At 22.7% G+C, this 27,244-nt stretch overlaps 1 protein-coding gene across 3 annotated transcripts in view; it reads left to right on the top strand.

The window, feature by feature from the left end:
* The first annotated feature begins 10,799 nt into the window (after positions 1-10,799).
* Positions 10,800-27,244, top strand: part of LOC112591415 (cytosolic purine 5'-nucleotidase) — a 33,540-nt gene continuing 17,095 nt past the window's right edge. Inside the window, exon 1 of one of the 3 annotated variants that reach the window (XM_025335225.1) lies at positions 10,800-11,142. In XM_025335225.1, the coding sequence (XP_025191010.1) occupies positions 11,036-11,142 (107 nt within the window). In that variant the 5' untranslated portion in view covers positions 10,800-11,035. Of the gene's footprint in view, positions 11,143-18,615; positions 19,388-27,244 lie in introns of those variants that run through there. The other 2 variants (XM_025335226.1, XM_025335224.1) reach the window with 2 other exon arrangements.

Below are 27,244 nucleotides of genomic sequence, written 5' to 3'. Positions count from 1 at the left end.
TATGATATAATGACCAAACATATTATTTGATATACAATTTTGGGCTAGCCACATTTCTATCCAGATGTCAATTTTTTTCTATCTTTTATGGAGGTTTATTTTAATATAAGCATTATTAGAAATATAATTTCAATATAATACATTTATTAATATACATTTTGTTTTATAGATATCAAAAATCATTTTATGTGTTTTAGTGTTTGGTTATTCTTATTTAATTTTTCCAAACAAAGTATTTAAAAGAGAAATTTGAAATTTTAGACCTTTTTTAAATTAATATCATAACTTAATTGTTTTTAATAAAAAAATTGTAATACACAATTTTAAAAAGTTTAAATAAATTTGTATAATTTTAAATATTATGGAAAGTATTTGAAAGGCTGCAGTTAAAAGTTACACGAAAAGAAATGCATACAGTTTTTAATTCACTCTATTGCTCGTCCCAAAATCAATGAATTTTATTCAAAGAAATATGTTTGGCAACTAAGATACCATGTACTTAAACACTGTAAGAAATTTGGTGTTAGATTACATACCACAGTAACTAGTTATTTTACTTTTAAAAATCTTTTGAAAAAATTATTTAGCTAATTTCATTATAATAAAATTATTATTATAATGTAATAATGTATACATTACATTTTTTAACATAATATTTCTATCTTACTAGTTGTATGAAAATATTTTTCAATTAATGTATTTCTACAAATTACATTAAACCTTGCTTAAATTTTTAGTATAATATTAATTGAACAAGCTTCTTTTTTATAGATAAATAATTATTTGACACATAGTTTATAAAAGTACATCTCTAAAAAGATTGCTTATATCTTTAAATGATATTATTATTTCATAGTATTTAAAATGTTTATAAGGTAGCTTATAAAAACAATTAAAAATAATAATATACTCAATAATTTTAAATTTTAACTGATGTATTGTTATAATTTATTATGTAAGAACCAAAATAAATGTGTAAAATAAACATCATAATAAAATAGATAATATATGTTTTAAAAAAAAAACAACAAATAGAATAGGTTATAAAACAATGTAGATTTTTACTTGTTATATACAATTAACAGCTTATGTAATTTGTGTAGTTTAAACTGTACATAACATAATACTGTTAATTGTATAACTGTATAATATACAATAACAGTATTACAGTATAAACATAATAATGGTAAAATGAAAATAAAAAATAAGTTTAGTAAATCATGTTAAAAACTTGGAAATTATTTTAACAACTTACAACATTTTTTAAGAAAAATAAATAAATTTTGTTAATGACTTGAATAATTACATAATATATTTTACTCTGAGGTTTTTCTTAATATTTATTTCAGTTTTTAAATTGTAAATTATGTTAATGAATTATTTTTTAAACTTAAATATGCAAAATATTATATTAATTGACTATTTTTTTTATGTATATTTATTTATAATTGTTCCTTTAATAATTTAAAACAATTTTAAATACTATGGAAATATACAAACATCTGGAGAAGTATATAAAAATCTTTTTAGGAATTTACTTTTATGTTTTTGTAACATGAAATAACTATTTTGATTAAGTACATAAAATAAACTCCAAGTGAGTATTTTAGATATTAAACATTACCTACATATAAAACACAAGTTTATTAAAATCGAATTTGACTAAAACGTTTAGACCTCAAAGTCATTTTTCTTTCATAGCTCAATATTTTTACACAGTTAAAAAAATGAATTATTTCAGTTGTATAATCCTGAGTTAAAATGTAATTCATATATTATATAGCATGGGAGTCTTAAAAAGTTTTAGTGCCATTAAATAATTTTTATGCCTCCTAAAAATTACATTTACCATGTTATCAAATATTTCATAAAATTAATACTTTTGTATACCTAGCTAATATTACTAGTAATCTTAAAACAATTTGTTATCATTATTATAATATATATTTTATAAATATCTATAATTTGAAATAAATATTTTATTCTTCAGCTGTCAAATTACTTGAAATAAAATTTATTTAAAATTTTAACTTAACACCAATACTGAATGTATTTTATCTATTTTTTTTACTAAGTTCCCAGATTAGCATTATATGTGAAACAAATAAGTTCATTAAGCACTATTTTTCGTGGTAGGTAGGTATATAGTTAGTGTATATTTAGTATTATAGTTTAAAAAGAGATAAAAATGATAATTTTTTACAGGATGCATTAACAGGATTTAGATTAACGATTACAAAATAAATATAAAAAACAAAAACTTATGAAAATTTGTTATATTTTAAATCATATTATGTGACTTCAAAAACTAATAATTTTAAATTTTAATAGAAATCCAACGCGCATTGTAAAAAGTATTTCTTTTTCCGAAAAACAAACATACATGAACATTTTTACTTTAGACATGTTTTTAAACAAAAAACATATTATGTAGGTATAGGCCTTTTAAAAATTTAAAAATTTTAATAAAATTGTAGTAATGATGTAACATTATTAAATTAATTTTATGACGAATTCACATATGTTTTCAGATTAATAAGATAGTCAATACAATAATTGGAAAGACATTAATACTTTTACACGTTATAAATAAAAAAAATAATTAGAGCAAACATAACAGTGCCAAATCATAGGAAGAGGAGGGCATATGTGACTGGAGGCACGTGCCTCCCACTACCGATTTTTTTTTTTTATTGGCCGTAGTATAGAGACTGTACAGTGTACGGAAGTCGGAAATTATAAATTATAAATATATATATTATAAATTATATCATCAATATACTTATATAGTTCAAAGGGAATGTATGATAAATTATTCGTAATTTGTATTTATAAATGCCAGATAGTAATGATGTAATAGTATGATGTTAAAATAATGATCGATTTCAATTTCATTGTTATCTTCAATATTTATTTATAAATACGGGGTACCCGACACTGCACACTGTACTTAATTAGTAATTATATAAAGATGTTAAGTATAATTACTATTCCTAAAATATAATGTTGGTTATAATTTTAAAATAATGTAAAATTAAGACTACCTATTGTTTATTTTATTTTTTGTACTTAGGTACGTCGTACGAATACCTAATACGAACTCATGCCGCCGTACAGTTAGGTACCTAATTATTTATCGCAGTTTCGTGTGCAAACTGTGACTTTCATTACATTTTTATTCACATAAATCCGTTTAGTTACTTCATAATGTTCTTCTTGATTTTTAGCTATCTATCCCATTTGTGTAAGGTCAGCTATTGCTCATTATATATCATATTATAATATGTTTATGAAATTAAAAGTTATGATCTTGTATATAAATGTTAAATATATAGTGTAATAAACATTTAATGAACAAAGGGATCAAAAAGTAATAAGTAGTAGGTAGGTATTCCATCATTAAATAAACTAAAAAAAAAAAAAAAATTATACTATCTAACTATAAAATATTTTTAAGGTCTAATATTTTAAAATTAAAATAAATAAGTAATTTTATTAATTATTAATCAGTTACAATTTGATATGGAATAAAATAACTACATAAAAATTAGTCGACATATTTTATTAAAAATTTAGAGAACTTTCTTATTTAAACACATAAAAATAGTCAGAAATATATTTTTATATATTTTTATTAAAAGTAATAGAGTAACTAGAATATTCAAGAAATGGTTTTAAGCAAATCTTGTTTTTGAAATGTTGCTCTAAAGAATTGTAAGATTTGTAAGTATTAATAAAAAAAAAAACTGTTAAGTTAATAGTTTTTCAAGTTATTACACTAAGAAATTAACATCGAACAAGCGACTTACTTACTATTTAGAAATTCAATATATTTATATTCTAAACAAAACTAAAAACTTTGAATAATATATATTATTTGGACCATATTGATATTATACTTATTTAAAAAATATCTAAAAGTATAAAAAGACTAATAATAAAAAACATTTATTTTAAACATTAGGGAATAAAATTAAGATAAGGTTTATGAATAATATTATTAATGAGTAGGGTTAAGATGTTAATGACTTTTGCATATTTTTTTTTTTTTTAGTCGTGCAGATTGCAGACGCAGTAATAAATTTGTTTTTTATGATAAAGAATCAGATACATTCAATTTTATATTGCATATTTTAGGAATTAGTACATATTTTTCCAAAAATAACTTAAATATAATATAAACTTCGATGTATCGTAAACCCATAGGGTAATTTTCAGTATCTTATCGCAAATGTATTTATGGAAGTTCATTGTACTTAAGAATTTAAGATATTTATTATACTTTTAACATTTTTATATTGTTAGATTATATAGATTATATATAAAAAATTAAAATAGGAATTGTAGTAAGTTAACGTATAAAACGTTTTATATGCGTATATTAACCCTGGTTTATATTATTATATTATTAACTAATCATTATTAAGTAGGTACTTACTTATCTTTACTATAACTCAAAGTTATTTAATCGTGTTTATGGCCCTTAATCGCGATAGTAGAGTGTTGATACTGATAGGACATAATGGACTTACATTATAAAATCTTTAGTTTAGTGTATAGTGCGCCACGGGTACTATGTAGATTAGGGGTCTTAAACCTGCGACCCGCTTTGTTATTTGTGTCCCACGAACAGATTGGATAAAATTAGAGCGGCTATAAGCTATTATTTAAACTTTAAGACATCGCTATCGAAAAAATTGTGAAATATGCAATAAGATAAACTGTATAAATGTTGGCTGTTGCTTGTTAGTTCACTATAATGATACAATATTAAAAGAAAAGTACAATAACGTTGAACTTTCAATTTTTTATTCATAATATATTGACATGGAGACATATCTTAATCTTCGAAACAACGCATTAAAAATTATGTATCTTTTTGGTAGTAGGTACTTACTACTTATCTACTTAGTACTTACACTTGTGAATATATTTTTTCGTAAATGAAAATTTTCAAATCAAAAACTAGAACTTGGTTAATTGATATTCACTTTAAAAACTCGATGAGGATTGCATCGTCTCATATACAGCCAAAAATAGAAAAGTTAATTAGTGAAAAATAATATTAGTTATCGCACTAAAAATAAAATAAATAATTTGTAATTTAAAATTGAAATATGTTTTAATAACAATAATAGTTTGTATTATAAAATGTAATCATAAAAATTATAATAATAAAACTGAATTTTAGTATAAAATGCGTGCTTTTACTACGAATGCGGCCTGCGAGCTTTAGAAAAATAATAGATGGCCCGTTGTTTGAAAAAGTCGAAGACCCCTGGTGTAGACTGAAGTATATTCGAATTATTTTAGTAGGTACCTATACGCGTTTATTCTCAATAAAAATTCCAAAAGTTAAATCATTAATAATGAGTATACAAAATACACTAATCTTTCCTAATAAGCCATAGCAAAAACTATTAAATTAAATAAAAACTTTTTACGCATACAACTCAATATAAGTATAAACAATATTTATGATTACATGTACCTACATATAATTATACCAATTACCGGGTAACTGACATGAAAAAATACTTTTACTTTAATAGGTTTATATTCATGTATAGTATATAAAACAATTAAACATCCTTACAATATTATATTAGGTAGTGATATTGAACAAATTGTATCAGTAACATTGAATAATTAAAATAAAATGTATTTATGATTAAATGAAAAGGTATTTCACTGTGATATTCATTTATTGTAGAACTTGACCAATATTATTAATAATTAATAGTATGTATTAATATTTATGATATATTACGTAGACGCGGACACAGATGACTTAGTTTATTTTTAAAAATCGAACTTTTTTAGCGTAGTACCTATAGGCTATAGGTATCTTATTGCGTTGATAGTTTGATAGGTGCCTATTCCCCCTATTATCAATGAACCTACAAACTACATTTAATTGTGTGTGTGTATTACATACTTTTTAATCGAAAATATTTAATAAAATAATTACTATACGAAAAACATTATTAACAATTATAACAATTAACTTTTCATTCTATCAGAGATTGTCTACTGCTTTAACTATAGGATAATATATATCGGACTCCATATTTTTTTCATTCCAGTATTATCAGTTATTAGTTTATATGAAAATTTCATCAGAATTGTTATCCTATATCTACATTTCAAGGACAGAAATTAAAAATGTTTATTATCCAATATTTTATATTTAATAGTTAAGGCGTATAATATGTATTTTATTATATAAAGTGTTTTACAACGGTTTTACATTGTACTAGTAATTTATATACCATTCTATAGTACTTTAAAATTCACCTATAACTCATTAAAATATTTATAAAATAATCTATTTGAATACTAAACACAAATTAGTAGTTCAACTTTTAAAGTTCACATTTGCATAAGAGTTTTAGGGGATGTGAAACAAATTCTAATATTTTAAATTATAAAAAAATAATCACTATGGTCTATTCTCTATAAGTTATGTCACTAAAAGCTCAACTAGGTACATTGTTTTACTGGTAAAAATATACATATAGTTATCTATCAGGTATTAATGCTGTTTTTAATACGCACAAAAGTTAAATTGATTTCAACAACCTTATTGAATATTTAATTAATATGTTATGTGTATTAGTCTAAAGCAAATTGAAAAGGCAAACGCTTATGATCATAGTAACTTATTTTAATACCCATCAATAATTTTACATAAAACTATAAAAGTGATACTATACGCATAGATGAATTTATGTATACATTTGCATATAAAATATTTAAATATGTGATATAGAGGATTGTAGCAGTAACTTAACAAAAAGTGGTAGGTATCTATGAAAATGATCAACTGATAAAACTATAGGATTTTGGTAACATAAATTTAAATTTTTTAAATAAGTTTTGATGAAACAAAAAAATTACTATATTTTAATCGAATCAATTTTTAATATTTGTTTTTTTCAACTGAAATATCAGTGAGCACAATTTTATTTATAATTTTTGTTATGACATACAAAACTGATTTTTCAATCGAAATATTTTTAAATACCCGTTCAACATAAGTTCTATTATTTTTTTTTAGGGAATAGAGGGTATCATCTCTTAAATCGTTTCGAGTGACTTAAAAATAGCGACCTTAACAATATAATATTGGAATGCGCCTACGTATAGGTATGGAGTCATAAATAATGCACAAGTGGTAACATTTCCAGTTAGACTTATACCATACGACAATATTTATTATTACTCAAAAACTCTTAACCTACGATTCACTGGTTACACATACAAATGTTTCACTTGTTATTTGTTGCAAACTGACTATTCACTAAAATACCGTCATATCAATTTGCCTATATTTTTCTCCTTAGAGCACGTCCGACTGTAGTCAGTTTAGCTGGGTGAAAAACTTACGCACTAAGAAAATTTAGACACTAGATAAAATGTCTATCATCTACATTTAAATGATTATTAATAATAAAAAAAATTAATTATTCGAAATATAAAAATAAAAATAAAATATAAATAAACCTCTTTTTTTACGAACCCTTTATTATTCGAACGTATTTGCCAGTAAACTGAATTTATATTTGTACAATTTATTACATAAATATTATACAATATGTAATATAATTAATTGATAAATTTGTTAAAAAAATATAAACATCAATACAAATGGTAATAATAATAAATATAATATAATGCATGTATATTACATATTTACATATTAAATATAAAATTACATGTACTATTTTTAAAAATTCCCAATATTCGAAAAAGGTACGATTTTAATTAATTCAGATAATCGAAGTTCTACTGTATTTTATTATATTAACAAGTATACATGTGTTGTGATTTAAAATTCAAAATTTATGTACTTAAATTAACCGATGAACGCAGAGCTTGCGCTAATGGGTAGTTCTAACCAATATGGGTAGTTCTAAATTAAAATGGGCAATTCTAAAAGCCAATTTGGTCATTACCAAAAATCGTGAATTTTCTGTATTATTGGCATATTATGTAATATTGTTTAATTTAATTATAATATGTATTTTATTTAATATTTTTTGTTTGGTTTTATCATCACAAATGTTATCAATCATGAATCCATTCCATAACATTTATTATCATATACATGTAGAAGATTGTATAATTTATATGATAACACGAAGCAATTCGAGCAATACAGTACTGATAATAATGTGACCATTCAATATTTAAACTCCGACCATAATTACCAATAACACAGAACAATATAGTATAATATAGTATATGAATTACATACTTGGTAAAAACTAAAAGTTTATAACGGGTAATAAATACCACAGCTGATTTCTATATAGTATAAGATATCTGTGATAAATATTAAATACATAACTGTCACAATGTTTAAATATTGTTAAAAAAAAAAAAAAATGTTTTAATTTGTTATTATTATTAATTGTAATAATGTAATGAATAAAGTTTTGAATAAAGAATTTACATGTGTAGTCATTTTATAGTAAATAGTGGTTGTTAAACGAATTTAGCGAACGGCAAATTTAGTTAATCTGCATGTACAAAAATATTAAAATGTTGGGCAGTTCTAAAATTTTCTTAGCGCTAGCTCTGGATGAACGTGAAAATAAAAATATACCTAATTAGAATATATTGAACGTAACTTACATTTTTTTTTTTAAATGAAAATTTTTAAATTTTATAATAATGAATGTTAATACTTTTATAAGAATCTTCTTGCAATCTGCATAGTACATTATTTGCCCCTTTAAAAACAGAAAATAGGTATAGATACTAACATACACGAAAAAGAAATAATCAAGTAGGTACAGGTGTGGATCTAAAAATTTGGGAGAATGGTTAATATTTATTCATAATTTTAGTAAATACATAAGATATAAGTTTTAATTAATTTTTGATTTATTATTAAATGAAATATTTAATTTTCATTTGCTTTTGATTTTTTCGAGAAACTTTGTATTATATTTTCAAGTCTTAGCTGTAAAAATTGCACATTTTAAATATTTTTTACTGTAAACAATTTACCATTTTTCGTGATTTTGATGAATTTTGTCAACGTTTGAATTTCAAATATTTATAAAAATTAATTCTACCTATGCATTTTAAATTTTTTTTCGTTTATATATTAGAATAACTAAATTGTATATTGTTCAAAATTTTTAAGCTTTTTAATTAAATTTAGAATTTATATTGACATTTATAGAACTAAAAATAAAAAAAATGGAAATTGAAAATGTTAATTAACAACTCAAAAAGAAAATTTTCTATTTTTCTGTATATATTTCGAAAAGTACTAGAAATTTTCACTTATTTTACCAAGTCAGATTCAATTTTTAGCAAAAATTATGCCATAGTAGAAAATTAAAGTATTTTTACTGATCCAAAAGATGTTGATAGACAAAAAAATAAAAATATTCTTCATTGTAAAATTAATACATTTATTGTTCCGCTCAGAATCTAAAAAATCAACTTAGCTTAGTAAATTTTTATTTAATTTTTTATCTAATTGATAGGTAATAATTCATATTGCCAAAGCATAGTAAGCAAATTTGTTAAAATAATTTACAGGCAGTAAAAACAATATATATTTTATAAATGAATGTAAACAGAAAAATAACATAAATGAAGGCCATTTCCAATAGGCAATGATTGAACACCCTGCTAAGAAGTTATTAATTATTTATAAATAATTATTAAGGAGATCAAGAAACCAACAATTCTTTAAACGTCGGATAACTAGGTTATCTGGAAATATATTATTGTTGAGTCTGTTGAAATATTCTAAATCAGCGGTTCTCAAACTTTTTATTTCGCGTACCACTTAAGTATATTATCAATCAGTCGCGTACCACTGATGATTAAAAATCCTACCACCATGCGGCCTTCCACAGTTCCGCGTACCATCATGTAGTCTTTCGCGTACCACAGTTTGAGAACCGCTGTTCTAAATTAATGTGTTTAGTTGAGATTGTAAGTTTCTACGGAAATGTATAAAGGTTTTAATTCCTTATTCAACTTACAATAGTTATAATTATATTTTACGTCTATTTTTATTACTTACTAGTTACTACATTATTTTGATTCTCATTTAGGATTAGAAATACCACAACCAATATTTTAACACTTGACAGTTTACAAAGAACACGTAGGTATCTATTATTAAATAAATTTTCTCCGTCTCACAATAATTTATAAACAATGTACCTAATAATTTTTTTTTTTTTTTAAATAATGATTTGAATAAAACAAATGTATGGGATTTACTTATTGAAATAAAATGTATTTAAATGTGACTATTTTAATACTAATTATGTAATTGATTATAAAAAATAGCCAAAGTAGATAACTGCATGTTAGGTATCATGGAAAATAATTTTAATGTCAAATTAGAAGTCGCTTTAGAAAAAAAAAAAATTAACTCGTCATGCAACTTATCTATAAGTAGGTAAATTCACTTTAACTTTTAATTCGTTAATGTGAAGCCTCGTAAATATATAAAATATAATAATATGAACCATACGTAAAAATATTTTACGGAGTATTATTGCGTTGGTAAATTATGCATGACGTCAGTGCGTCGCAATTTGAATCGTACCACTTAACAGTTGTATCATTTCATTTGTATCATTCCTATTAAGTTTTAATATTAAATGGGTAATAATAATATGCGTATTACATAAAAACTAAAAGATTATCGTACATATTATTAATGTGCATCTTTCAACCACGCCCATCGTTGACAATTTCCCCATCGGAACGTTATCATTTGTCGCTGTTATCACCGAAACGATTATGAGTAGCGAAGTATAGTATTAGAAACAAAAACAAATTCCATTCTACCATCATTATTCATTACTCCTTGTGACAATTTTAACAGCACGGCGTTATTATTCGTTGTCGATCGAGTAGAACGCAATACACACTAAATAAAAATTACGCACAATCATATTGCGGCTATTCAGTTGGGAGTGATTTAAGTTTCGACCCGATCCGTATTAATTCTTGTTTTATTTTTTTTCGTTTTGACAACATTTCTGTAGTCATGGATAGCACGTCAGAAACTTCCAGCGGCCTTTCCACAATGAGCACCAGCGCAACTAATATTCTTATAAACCCTACAAAAAAGTATTACCGGAAAACAGCTCATAGGTATGTTTAACAAATTTGAAAAATTATACGATTGCTACCATTTGGATTTGTGTATTATATGATAATATTAATGAAAACTATGATTTTGTTTTGAGATTTTCTATTTTATCTATCCTCCATCAGTTTCATTAAAATAAATAAATGTTTATTGTAGTATTGTATATTAGATAATCCTATAATACATTTTTAGGTAGTTAGTAGTAATTAATCAAAATTGTGTTATGATTATCTACTTCATATCTTAGAAATACTAGTTCATAAAATATTAATTTTAAATTCAAATTATTGTGTTAATTTTAGGCAAGTATCTATGAACTTTGTATAATTTAAGTAGGTGTCTTTCTATACATTTTACTAAATAGGAACTAAACAATTTTTATAATTGTATAAATTCATGGGTTTAGTTTTCAAGAAATATTTGAAGTAGGTTAGAGTATTTGAAACATAAAAAGTCTTAGTATAACCATGGAAATTAAATAAATGTTTATATAATTAGACAATTGAAAATATTACTATATATATATATTGTACAGATTTGTAAAATAAATTTAATTAACTTAACATACCTAGTTATAAGGGGGATAAGGGATTTGTTGAAAAAATTCTTAGGTAGTCTAAAATAAATAACAACTAATTTGATTTTTATATTAAAATTATTTTATTTGTTTTTTATTGATATGTTATTCATTTTTAATTAATACTGTCAAGTATGTCAGTAAATTATAATTGATTTGAAACTTAATGGTTTAAAATAAAATTCAAGTTTAATAATAATTCTAAAATATCAAAAATGAATAACATTTATTTTATCAGTTAAACTTAAAGTAGATTTAATTGAAATTTTTATTTTAAATTGTCATAGATTGACTTGTTAAGATACTATTGTATTTAATTATAGTTAAATAATATACTTATGCGTAGCAATAAAATAATTTTTTTTCTTTTCATATTATTAGTTTTATTTTACATAATCCTGTCCCCCAGCTTCACTTACTCTAATTGACCATTAGAGAAATGATTAAAAATATTACATGAATTATTTTTTTTTTTATTATTATTATTTATGTAAACATGTATACACGCTACAGGATTTTTTAGTAATAAACATGTATTTATTTAGTTATAAATTTAAATTCCCAAATTTAATGTTTACTTCTGATATCTATATTATATACAATGCTGTTTATACATTTATAATTTAGAATATCCTAGTTAAACAATATTTAATTTTTCTTCTAGTGTTATTTTTTTGTAAAAAATGAATATTTATTCAATTTAAAACAAGATTTATAATTATAACATTAAGAGATAAAATAAAATGTAATGGTAAGTTTAATAATTTTTAATATTTATAAAGTAATGAAGTTCATTATGAATAATTTAAATCCTATTAGTAAAATAGTGAAAAATACTAATTATTCATAATTCATATTATACACTTTTTATATTAAATATGCTATATTTCAGGATAAACTAACTTAAGTTATACAATGCATAGCCAAAGGCTAAAAATTTAAACTATAAAGTTTTTTAAAATGATAACTATCTGATATTTTTGCTCTATAATACTAAATTAGACAATTTAAAAAAAGATATTTCAACTTAATAATAGTTATAATAAAACACAAAATAATTAAACATATCTTTTCATTGCAAAATTTGTAATTATAATGTATATAATTAATTATTTTTTAACATATAAACTATAAAAATATATATTATTTATTGGGTAGAATTATAGTTTACTAAAGGAGATCATTACTATCTTTAGCCCTAATATTTAAAATTCCGTTTAAAACATACAATTAACTAGGTAATATTTAAAAAAAAATTCATTATTAAAACTATTTAATATGTACTTGTACTTGTAATTAAAATATTTTAACATTAGTTCAGTTATTTAAAGATGTTTTAATCTATTAAAAATTTACCCGACTTAAATTGTAATAAAACTGAAATATTTTTTTCCATTTTTTTAGTTAAAATTAATTATCCTATAACAAAATTAAAGAAAATCAAAATAATTTAAATTAGATATTTAAATTAAAAACATCTTTTTTTCTTCTAAAGCTTCCTTATACATGTTTAAAATATAAAAGTTAAATATCAACAAAAATATTATTAGTTCTTGGTAGTTGATTTCAAGTGACAGTAATGGCTATTTGGTTTTTTTTTTCTCAGCAATTAATTTATACTAATACATATTTGTTTGTCTATAGTTAAACTTAAACTATGTGTCTTTTGTGATTATTAAGTTACTAGTGTTTAGTAGTTTTTACTTTTAATTTATTAGTTTTACTACTAAAGAAGTAAATGTGTACTTTTTCTGTATACTACCATAAAATATTTATGTATCTATTTCTTACAAAATGTTTATACTGCCAAATAAAATATAAAATGTAAATTTACATTACACTCATTATATAAAATTATAAATATAGAAAAATATAATCTATGGTAGTTGAACTTTATGGTCTTAGTACTTAATCAGTTCTTTTTTGTGGTATGTATCTAATTACTGTGATATATGTGATTCATACTTAACCATTAATGTTTTCCTTGTTATGATGTATTTGTTGTATAGTTTACTATATAATCTATGTGTTATAATTAATTATTATTTTTTTTATAATTTATATGTTCTGAATTGTAATACACTGACTCATAAAATTTTAATTAAATACCTTACCTATTATAGTAAATAATTTTTTAATGCATCCATGGTAAATTGTAGATTATTGAAATTAATAAAATATTGACAACAACTTGATAAACTAATATTTACTATTATTAAAGTCTAAAGGTAATTGTTGTGGTGGCTTGGGGGCTTATAAATGACTTTCTAAATATATATTGTGCACTTGTGTTTATAATAGTTGAAAATATATTAGTAAGTTAAAATCGTATATGAATATATGATATAATTTAAAATTTGTATTGTATTTTCTGGTTAACAACCTTATAATAAATAGTGATTTAATATTGCTGCAGAAATATGTTTTGAATTTCCATTGCCTTGAAAGTTAAGGTTGTAAAAACAATATGAGTATGATAAGTGACGACCTATACGTGGCTACGTGGTTAAATATATTTATGTATATTTAGATAAACACTTGTGTTACTTTGTTAGAGATATCTCATTTTACAATAAAGTTTAGAGTTGGATGTTTGATATATGAGCATTCAATAAGTTAAAATTAAAATTAAATCAATTGATACATTTTAATATTTTTACAAATAATTAAGCTTTTGCATGTACTATTGTACTTAAATTTTCTCTATGTTATCATAATGTTTGTGGATAGATTACTAATGCTTAGTTAATCAATATGTATTTAAATTTTATTCTTAAGTAGACACTTAAAGATTGTATTAAGGTTTATTATTTCTAGTAATAAGTATGTACAACTTAATTCTATGAATGTAGATTAACTTAAATTAAAAAAATTAATTGAAAACGCTCAATTCAGTAATAAGAGAATATTTATAATTATTTTAAATTTAATTAAGTATATTAGGTGCATAATATGAGACTGGCATAATGCCTAGTCTTGTAAATTTATGTTTCAACCTTCAAAAATTATCTATTTTAAAATTTCTTAAAACATATTGTTTTTGCTCTTGAAAGTAGATAATACTCAATAGAGTAATTTTCTATTTTCTATTTGTATAAAATCAATAATATCCATAAATTTAAATATTTTTTGAAATTCTTAATATATTTTTAAGTTAGGTTATAGTAATTACTAATTATTTATATGTGCTATTTCGTGTAGGTAGGTATTTTTTATACTTGCTTACTTTAAAGTAGATTAATTGTATTAATTTATACTAATAATAATTATTGACTGTTTAGTTTTCTTAAATATAATAATTATTTAATCTGAACATTTTAAAGTTGTTTGTGTATCTTCGTAGTTATTTTTATTCATATAAATATTACAAAACTTAACCTATAGCATAACTATTTAGAATTCACTGTAAAAAGTCTATACTGTATGTGGAGTATCCCCCAATATTATAATTATCACTAATTTATCAGTGTTTAATATCGTAGCAAATTGTATTTTTTCACCAGTTATTTCCAAATTCCAAATAAATAATATATTACGAAATTTAAATTTAGACGTGACACATTCATTTGATTTTCTATTTTTAATTGAATATGACTAATAATATCTCACAATAATTATTATGTGCATAGGTGTTAACGTTTAAACTTGTTTTTAAGTGCATTAATTAAAATAAAAGAAGAACTATACTGCGAAATGATAGTCTCTAAGTAAATAATGTATTATTCAAAAATTATTCGATTTTTGGAGGATAAAATTAGTATATAATAAAAAAATTATCAGTAATTCTAATTATAGACCATATATACATATTATGCTTTCAAAAGATTATTTAGAGTTGGCAAATAATAATTTTAAAATTAATGGTTTTTATTATACTCGTTTTAAAAAATATTGAAAATATATGAGCCTTTAAATTCGATTTAGAATTTGAATACAATATTTTCATTATTTTAAAGTTATAAATATTAGTTGTGTTCAATATTAGTTTAAAAAACTAGTACTAAAATAAAACATTAATTAAATTCAACTACTTTAAATATAAGCAGCTTAATCGTGAAATAAGTAATCTTGCATTAAAATGTCAAGTCATAATACACAAAATTACATATTATATTGTGATATGATATATCTAAAAAAACAGCTATGGATGGTTACGTAAGTAACCTTAAATTCTATAGATAACATTTTCTTAGGAGATTTTATAGAATATTTAATATTATACTGTACTTGTACTAATACGCATCACTTTTTTGACTGACTTAGTAATAGTAATAAATAATAATAGTTAATACAATTATTGCTATGCTATTAAGGGTTAAACATTTCGGATTATCAAAAATAAATCTCAATATACGTCTAGTTTAAACAAATATAATATATATAGTATAATAATATCCATTTAATTATCATATTAAAAAAAAAATAGAATTCAATTACTTAAACACCGTCTTTAAATATTAATGGTACAAAAAAATTATTAAAATATTAAATCAATTGAATTACCATATCGATGTATGGTTGGTAAATATATCTATGTATGTCATATTACTCATATTATTATATATTAGCCACTTGGTAATAACGTGCGTATAATTATTATTGAAACAACAACAAGCTATTGTCTGTACTATTTTATTAGTTGAGTAATTTAAAATAAAGTTTATGTATTGATGTGTGCTAGAAATCGTCATTATGAATATCTAATAGCAAAAATGGTGATACAACTAATACGAGTAACTACACTTTGAGTAAAACGTATTATATACCTATTATTAATATCTTTTATACAATAAAACAATATCATTATTAAGTAATTACATGTTAAAAATTTGTATGAATTGTGATATTGAAAGTCTACTGTATATTTGTTATATATCTATAGGATTATTAATGTTGAAACTTAATTTTAATATTTTAAAACCTTGGAAAATGAATATATTATAAATACATTTATACGTACCTAACGTTTAAAAATTATATTGCATTCATTACGATATAAAAATTCATAAATAAAATGCATTTTAAGTTTAGATAATTAAATATTAATTTATTTGTATTACTTTCACATAAAATAAATTACAAGTACATACCTACATAACTTGCGTCTTACCGCACGTTAATTTTACAACTTGATAAACTAGTTGTTACCTACAGGTTTTGTTATTAGATTTTCACAATTTCAAATAAAAATTTTTATTCAGTCAGTTTAAACATAAGATTGTTTTTACGTAGATATTAAAGATAATAATAAAAACAGCATGTTTTCTTCTTTTGAATTACTGTTCTCTTAGGTACTTAAACTTTGAGATATATTTACATACTTACAGTAATCATTCATAACTCCGTATTTAAATGTAAATGTTTAATAAATAACGATAATGATGGACTTAATGAATTGTTTTATACTTATGTAGAATTAGACTAGATTAAAAATTTAATTTCAATCAAATACGTAACCTTGAGTATAATTTAGAAATTAATATTATAGAATGGTAGGCAAATGGGTACACTGCTCTGTTGTACATTAGGTGTCGGGTGGTTCACAATTATGAGTGTGTTAAGTTGAATTCAATGATATTTTATTGTATATGAAAAACAAGTGGAAACGGTCTGTCACCCTATATCACTAATTATATTTCGTGATATTATGTCTTTTAGATGTAGTTAAAATAAAATGTATATATTTAATTTTTTTTTTTATTATAATATTGGTTATTAACTTTTTAATCAATGTCACCTTGCCGTAAAATAGTATGAATAAGTTCAGATAGGTAGCTAATATTTTAAAATTAATTTATATATTTTTAAAATTTCATTCCGTATAAATAATATTATATTTAAAATGTAATAGGTAATCATGGTTATAAACTTATAAAATAATTAGGTTTACATAAAAATTCCTGTTTTTTCTTAGTTTTTGGTTTATTATTTTTCAAATTATAAAAAAGCACTGGTAAATTTTAACCTTTCTAAAGTATAAACTAGATCTAAATTGCTGTTCATAACTTTCGTTAAAGTTTAAAATTGAAGCTTTTTTCGATTATTTATCGTGTACACAGACATAAAAAAACATCTTTGTAAAAATCAATAGATACATTCATCGTTCTGCTCAGAATTTAATATATAATGTATTTACTAATTTGATTTCGATATTCAATTAAAATGCATTAAAATAATATTAACTAATAACTTACTTATCATTTTATTACTATTTATTGAAAAACAAAATCCATCATTATTTTAGCTATACTCATACAGTTGTAACATTTGATTGAGTGCAAAGTTGTACATTTTGACAATTCATAATTAATTGTTTTTGAATTATAGCTGGCAGTTATATTACTCACGAGTTGTAGTAAATAAATTGAAGTACGAGTTAGTTTTATGATAATATGTATGATTGGATAAAAATAAAAACGTATAGAAAAATCGTTTTATTTTTACTGTAGTTTGACTATATACATAAAATATGATATCACTTTAAATATGTTATATATTTCGTACGTCGTATATTGTGTTACTGAGTGACTTTAAAAGTTCCCATTGCCTTGTGGAAAAAAAATTGTAGGCAATGGTGTACCGCATTCGGTTATCATTTCCCCCTACACTGTCGACTGTTGTCGGTTTAATTCGTTAAATTGTCTATTTTCTCCGAGAATATGATAATAATTCAAATAATTATTACTATTTGTGCGCCGCTGCTGATCGAAGGCGAAAATATGATGGCGGAGAATGAGGAGTACAAGGCGGCTAAGGAGGAAAAAAACATTTTTTCTATCTGTTAGTGATCTATCTGTAAACGCGGTTCAGAGTTCGCCGCTGTAGTGCTAGAACACTACCACTACTAATACCGGCTATTACACGAGAAGCCAGACCAGTGATAATATATATACATATTTAATCAAACTATTCTAGTCGTAGGTTACAACTAATAATTGTTGTACCAAATAATAATTGTAGGCGGCTGTTGTTTGATACGTTCATCATTAAATTCGGGCCACCGTTTCGGTTTATCAGTACGTCATAATATCGTGTCACTATTAATTCGCGCGTTAACGCAATACAATGTCGAGAATTCTTAAACGTAAACAAACAGTGTGGACGAAACCGGTCGTCATTTCAAAACCATTCACTAACCTACCATTAATCAGTGTTATTGCTAGACGTGTTAATTTACACTTTGTACTACCTACTGCAGTATCATAGCGTGTTTGTTTTCGTATGGCGGTACATTCAGAGTTTCATTTGTCTTAGTGTTGATCACTGCCCATATAATTCGTATAAAAATAAAATATCGAGTGAATGCGATAGTTATTTATAGTGTCATTTATGTATAATTAGGTAATTTTTTTTAAAAAACTTTAATTTTAAATTTTTTATATATATATTATTTTACGCTGAAGGATATAAAATTCTGTACGAGTTATTTTGACGTTTTACTTTTCTATTGTTTTAAAATACCACCGTGGTGAGTCACGTTAAAAAAAGAATTTTAATTTTTTTAACTGCACGACGATGTCTCTAAAATCCAAACTTACGATGGATGAGAAAATCGTTTCCCCGTTGGTGTCACCAAAACTCTCTAGGTGTAATTTGTCTGACTGTGAACTGCAGATGTGCTTCTTTAATATGGAAAAACATAGTAGCAATGCGAGGGAAAACTCTCACAGGTAAATAAAAAAATATATTTTTTGCTCCGATTGTGCTTAATAATAATAGTTTGCCGTGGTTATAAACTTTATTTTAATATGTAAATGTTAAAATTATAATTAATCATAAACTTAGGAATTAACACTGCTCAAAAATGTAAAATTTTGTAGATGTATTATACTTATTAAACTTTACTGTTGCTCAATTTTTTCGTAGGTTTTTACTTTTCATTTGTATGAATCTTTAAAAATTGTTACTTTGTTTTTAAAAATTTTGGGCAAACGGCAAATTATACATGTTCCAGTAAACTATACGTGTATGCAAGTAGATATTTTATTTTACATATGAATCTATTATGTGTACCTTTCACATACTATGTATTTATTAAATTAGAATTATTTTTAATGAAATTTAACATATCTAAGTTGAGGGCGGTCGAGTATATAATATTTTTGGTTTTATAATAATATGAAAGTTATCGTCATGAAATGTGAATTTTGCGTTTATTATTCTTGTCAATCATTTTTTGTTTAAATATTTATAAACCGTCGAACTATTAGTGAATTAAATTATATTGAGAAAAGGTCATTAATTATTATTCTGTGTCTGAAGTGGTCGTTTCATGTGACGGTTTTTTAAATTAGTATTAGAGTTATTTTTTTAATTTATGCATCTGCTAGTTCTTTACTTAATTATTTTTTTTATATATTTATTTATTACAATCTGCACTTTTACGTAGAATTAAATACAAACCTTTGTCAGAGACTGACCTAAATGGTACCGTTTGATTAGATAATGTGTAGTACGTGATTTGAGTGGTCTTGTTCATAATTTTCTCAAAGGTTTTCAGTTTAATGTAATACTTTACTTTTGTCTCCCTAAAATTGATATTTAAAACTCGATTTATGTAATAAAAAAAAAAAACAATTATTTTGAATAAAAGTAATTAAATTTTTTTAGATAAATATTTTTAAGCGTTTATATTTGATATATTTTGATATTTTTTAGAACTCTATGAATATAACTTATGAAATGTAATATTTTCATTGATCATATGATAATTAATTTTACTAATTTACTGATCGTTACTACAACATATTATTTTATCAATATAATATATAATTTAAATAATATATTTAATTGTAATTTCACCCTTCAATACAAATATTTATTATACGCTTTACAAATTGAACAGGGAATAATGAAACTATAGTCAAATATGCTGAGCATAGATTATTTTAAATACTCGTTTATCTTGTATAAGTAATTTTTTACTACCTATCTATATTATTCAATTCAAGTTTTGTTAATTTGAATAACATTTAACTGATAGATACTAATTTAAATTGTATACTATATTTATTGATTATGATTTGTCTTTTTGGGTTATCTTAACAGTCTGCTAATGTTTTAATTGAGATATATGTACGTGATTGGTTGTTAAAAAATATTTTTCTTGGAATTTAGAAATGAAATAATCATTTTGATAAGCATATAATTTTGATAGCGCCAACGATAACTATCTTAAATCTAAATCTTAATGTGTAATATTATATTTAACAGTAATTTATAGTTGTGTAACAAATATTTAAAACTTTTATACGAAACGATATAAATTTAGTTGAACATTCGTTTATAATTTAAATTGGATATGCTTAATGTTAATAAAATGAATACAATTTTAAATACCCTATTAAAAATTAAAAACTATAACTTAATTTTTTTTTTAATTCTCAAATATTTTATTAAAAATGTTGGTTCTGATAACTTACTTTTCCAGTAAGTGTTATCACAATTTACGGGTTTATAATGTAAATTTTAAAGTAGGATGTAAATTTGTGTGCAATCAAAGCCTATTTCAAACATGTATATAACGCTTTAAAATACGATTGTGAAAAAAATATAATCAATGATAGATAATACTTAATTTTACCTCCAAGGTTGATAATTCATTTATCAATTAATTTTGATATTTATAATAAGTAAGTGAATGATAATTTGTTTGACACGTCGGTATCTAAAAATTTTTTTCTGGGTACGATTATTTCAATTGATAATTTTTAAACGGTTGGTTTATATTCATTATTTCATTTTCAATCTATTCAAATATGAATGGGTAAAAACAGTATATCGAATCTATTTTAATTTACTATAATTAATTGTTAATTATAAATTAGGAAGTATTGGTTCTATTCAGTTATATTTAGATTTTTAGATTTAGGTTATCATTACGCAAATCCGTAAAATACTTTAAGACTTAATTTTAATATGAAATTAAAATATTATATAGAATTAAAGTTATTTTATTGTATAAATGTAATTAGGTAAGAAATTTATTCTCGGTCGTGAGAATAAAAACAAACTGTTGAACTATGATCTTAAATTGAAAATTATTGGCTTACGAATTAGTAATATCTATAACTGACAATGAATTTCTTAAAAATGTTAATTACACAGTATTATTACTATTTAAACATGCAGATTAATATTTCTCAAATTATATTTAAACCTCAAAATTTGAATTTGAAGGGGAAATAAGTATTTGCAATAGTATAGGTATAAAAATAAAACACTATGATCACTCGGCCGTATACATGATATAGGTTTAAAGTATACCTCATTATTAAATAACATTAACATGGTTTTAAATCAACGGATACTCTTTAATGTATAGTCTACAATAATAGTTTGGGTTATTTTATCTTCTTGTAAAAATATAATACACCGATTTAAAAAAAATAACGTATATATAATCATAATAATCGAGTAGGTCATTGTAATGAATGAGTTAAATTTTAATTCTATGATAAATTATTGCATACAAAATCTATTCTAAATTTAAATACTGTGTCAATTTCTATTTCTAAAGATATAACATAGTATATATGTATTTATTATTTTTAATATTTTTTTTTTAATTACCATAATAATAATTTATAAGTTTTGAAAAACCTTGTACTGTAAAAATTTTAAATGTTTATGAAAAGCTTAATTAGAGCTGAAATATTTTACTATGATTAGAAAATGCTACTATAAATATTTTGTAAAGGATTTTAAGTCAACAATTATTCATTTTTTAACTATAACAAAATCGATTTGAATAGAAATTAGAAGATTCCTATTAATATTTTATTTCCTAGTATCGCGTATATATTTTTTTCCACTACATTTTTTTGGTTGTATCTATTATTTTGAAAGTAGATATTGTAAGTTTTAACTTTTGACTTCTCTTAATATTGATTAGTTTAAATTTGAAGACAAATATCACCGTCAATATTAAACATTTTCTACTATACAAATTATCTTCTTGGATCAGACAAAAAAATATAAAAATATATATATTTTGTGGTTTAAGTAATTGTTACATTTGTCACCATGCTTAGAATCGAATATGACTCAAAAACCTAATCATTTATCAAAGTTAAAATATTATTAAATTTATTACATAAAAATATTTATATAAGTTAAGAATAAAATAGGTTAGGTACCTTTACAATTAATTAGATTAATATGATACTTTATGATATGCATTTTTCATTGGAGTAGTGGTAGTAAACTATGTATTATTCAATTAATTATAATATAGTTGCCTCTTTTCGATATTTTTGATTTTATAGAAAATTTTCATCAACTTTGTTAACTCTTTTACACGTGTGACTCGTTTATCGATAAATTTTTCATCAAGTTTCTAGGTCTTATGTTTTTTCAAGTTTTATAACTTAAAACCTCAAAAAATATTTATTTTGAAATTAAATAAAACACAATAATGTTGGTACTAATTAATTTTTGTCCTAACTAAATATTTTTTTATTTAAATTATCAATTTATTTACCTTATATTATCGATGGAGTTTATGTATAATTTTTTTTACTGTTCTTAAGTTTAGTTTGTTTGGAATATTATAATATATCTATGTTTTTAAATATATACATATTTAAATGTCGTATTATACAATTTAATAATGGTACAATGTAATTTTAGATTCTTTTACAATAATGTATGTATCTGTCATCACATTTTGCAGAAATAAAAATTCTATTTTCGAAAATGGGCATGGTTTCTGGTAGCAAAGTGGATATAGTTGGTATGTTGAGAGATCAAAAGTAAAAAATTCCAGTTATTTTTTTTATAACTGTGAAAAACAAAAAAAAAAATTAAGTAAAACACGAATTTTTACAGAAATCTATTCGATAAAATTGATTTAATAGTTTTTTTTTCAGCTATTTATTGGCATAAAAAATTTTTTTTCAATACATTTTGATTAAAAATTGTTTGCTGTGTAGAAATAATTGAAATATAAAGCTCTTCATAATTTATTAATTTAATAATTTAATATATCAAATATTTATAGTTACAATATTTTTTTTTATAAAAATTTCAAGTTGAGATTTTAACGGAATTAGTCAAAATCGCAAAAAAAAGTTCAAACTCTATCGCTGTTAGAAATTCATAAAAAATTTTATACCTTTTTCTATCTAAGTTTTGAAAATTTAATTTAATATTCTTCGTTTCTTCATAAATTCATACTGATGAAATCTTAAAATCTAAGAAGTATTTAAAAATCATTATTTTTTATAAAATTTTAAATTCAAATTTGGACAAAATTATTTATTTAAAACGATATACGTAAATGACGATGCTAATTATTTTATGATAATTTAAAAATATTATTCATAGGAATTAAAAAATTTTACATAAGTTTATTACATTATTATGAATTTTACTATACGCAATAACATTTTTATTTATTTTAAGATATTGTAAAAATATGTGTTAATTATAATAATTGATACTTATACTTAGTATAATAAATGCAATATTTTCGAAAAATATTATATTAATATTCCGTAGTATTAAAAGTAAAATAATTGACTTGTATTTATATAAAAAAAAAAAAACATATCAGAAAATATATGGTTTGTGATCTGTAGGCTGATAAAATTATTTTTCTTTACCCACTTGCCTACCTTTTTTTTCATTAGGTAGTTCAAGTAGTAAACCCTTCAAAATTCCTGATTTATTAATTTTTTTTTACTACTGAGTAAAATATGATTGTTAATGTGCCTTATAAAGTATGTTGTTATTCAAAATAATATTTTTGTTCCAATGAAAGTATTGATGCAAAATCAGCTAAAGTTATTATATAGATTAAATTTTCATATATTTAGAAAAAATTATTTTGTATAAGTTTTATGACGTCAATCACTGAAATACTTTATCGTGTTCGTGTACTTATTGTGTAGTTTTCCGGTATTATATGTAGGTATGAATAGCAATGGCAATGGTATTAAAAATATTCTCTCTATGTATTATATTTGTTTGTGTTAATTTTATAACTTCTTCTAATAAGGTCATATTATATTATATAATCGGTTTGTTGTAATCGTCAAGTTCATGTTCGAGGTTTTTATTTTCTTACGTTGACATATCAGTATAGTTATTCTTGTTTATAATATTAATTTGGTCATTGTCGTATTAGTTTGCTCAATTTTATGGTCTTATATATAATTTCATATAAGGAAGGAGTACGTATGCAATTTTTTTGTTGTTGTCTATTTATATTATTATATTTTAAAATTTTATACGTATTTTAAGAGATTACAAGTAGGCATCATTAATTAATGATATCTGAAGTTTTTTTTTAATAATCAATTTTATATAAATATACATGGAGCGAAATAGCTATTCAATGTGTTTCAGTAATCTTTAGTCAATAAAATTACGGACTTAAAATATTTAATTATTCTCTTAATACCCAGGTTTAATTTTTTTTTTAGTGTTTGTAACGAAATCAACTTACAAATTATTATCACGGTTGACCAATACGCGTTGTAAATAATATTATAATAAGCCACTTAAAATAATACTATAATACTGCAATTCTGCATATTGTGATGTTACATATGTATATATGTAATTGTTCATAACTCATAATAATCATTAATATATTTAACTATTTAGTATATAAAAAACACGTGTTAACGAGATAATATATTATTAATTATTAAGCAAAGAACCGTCATACTCGTATGCATATGTTAAGACAATCCCGAGAGAAATGTGCATAGCATAGGTGTATGTAAAAAATACTAATGATGTAGTATCACGAAACAATCATTTAGGGTATCAGATGAGAGACAGGACGTAAATATTTCATATGACGATTGAGGGTCTCAGTCTTGTCTACGCTGAGCTATAAATAAATCTATATTTATTCTCATACCAACGCCAAAAAATAAAGAAGTTTGTAGAATATTGATAACTACATCCATTGCTATGCAGTCCTATTAACAATTTTGTCCTTACCTTATAATAGTCGATATATGATTTATACTAGATTATTGAACCTAATTTTTTTTCAAATAATTTTTGTTTACTGCCGATTATTCACATAACCTGTCATAACTCAGACGAATTTCTGATTATGATACAGATTAAATATATTTAATAACTTATAGTGTCAAACCCTGTAAATCATCCTAAAATATATAAATTATTTAAATTAATTTTGATGAAGAGTTGTGTACATTTAAATGATATTTTCTTTCCCCGTTGACAACTAAGTACTGTATTTCATACTTTATAAACAGTTTTTGATAAAGATTCTTGCAGACATTTATATATTAGGAAAAAAATCAAGAAAACTGTAGTTGTATTTATATTATACGAACAGAATGGTATGTTAAATTTACTTATTTTTATAGAATTCATATTAAAGAAGTTCACTAGAACGGAACTAGTCTAAACGATCAACGCTCCCTTTTGTAGGTTATTCACTAAGTATCTAACACACCATCTAGCACTATTCCTTAATAAAGGATTTATTAAAATTTCGATTTTCAGAATTTTTAAGTTAACTTAAGAAACATATTTTTAGGTACTTTTTATACCATTTAAATAGTATATTGTGATGATGAAATTTTTTTTTTAACTATGAACCATTTCTTTTGCTGTGAATTGTTAAGCACAAGATTTATTTTTTTAAACGTGGATACATCAAAGTTCTATTATAATAAGAAATGTTTGAGTTATTTGACTTTGTGTGTTAAGAATAATAAATCTTGGAAATAGTTTTATATCAAATATCAAATATTTATTATATTCTGTCTAGTATTTATTACACGATTTTCACAAAGATAAAATGTTGATATATTGATATATTTACTCGAATTACTATAATTTTCAAATAATCATACAGATAATTATAGCATACAATGTATTAATTTATGATATTATCAGCTTATTATCGTAGAAGACTATCTTTACCATATAAAGTTTAATAATTTAGAAACTAATCGGTTGAATTTTGATCTACATTGAGTATACACATCTAAAATTAAAATAATAACTGCTTATTAAAAAAAGGTTGTTCTCGTTTGAAAAAATAAATAAATTTGTTAAGACTCATTAAAACAATTGTTATTTGGAATCAAAAATTAAGTATCATTAAATGTAATTTTTAAGTACCTATGAATTATAGGTGTTTAAAAACTCTAAAAAAATATCATACTTTGAATAAATGTATTATCAAAGGTGATAATAATTTGAGCGAGATACTCGATAAATATATGATACCGCCTTCTCTATGATTCTGTTATAGTCCCTAGGTTAATGAACTGCATACTCCAAAAATTACGTAATACATCGATTGATTTACTAAAAAGTATTTAATGATTAAAAGCTACGACATTTGCTGTATATTATGTATGTATTGCTATGCTGTTATTAATAAGTATTACGTATATTATTTGTGACTGAGCCACTAAGGTCGTTATAATTCGTGGCAAAAAGAAGTGTTTTAAAAAGTAGAATAAATTAAGTTTTTAAAAATTATTTTGTTATATTGAACATATTTATACTTATTACTTTGGCAATAA

The sequence above is a fragment of the Melanaphis sacchari genome, unplaced genomic scaffold, assembly GCF_002803265.2.
Source record: "Melanaphis sacchari strain LSU unplaced genomic scaffold, SCAv2.0 Contig134_pilon_pilon, whole genome shotgun sequence".
Lineage (NCBI taxonomy): Eukaryota > Metazoa > Arthropoda > Insecta > Hemiptera > Aphididae > Melanaphis > Melanaphis sacchari.
This window is presented reverse-complemented; position numbering and strand designations above follow the sequence as displayed.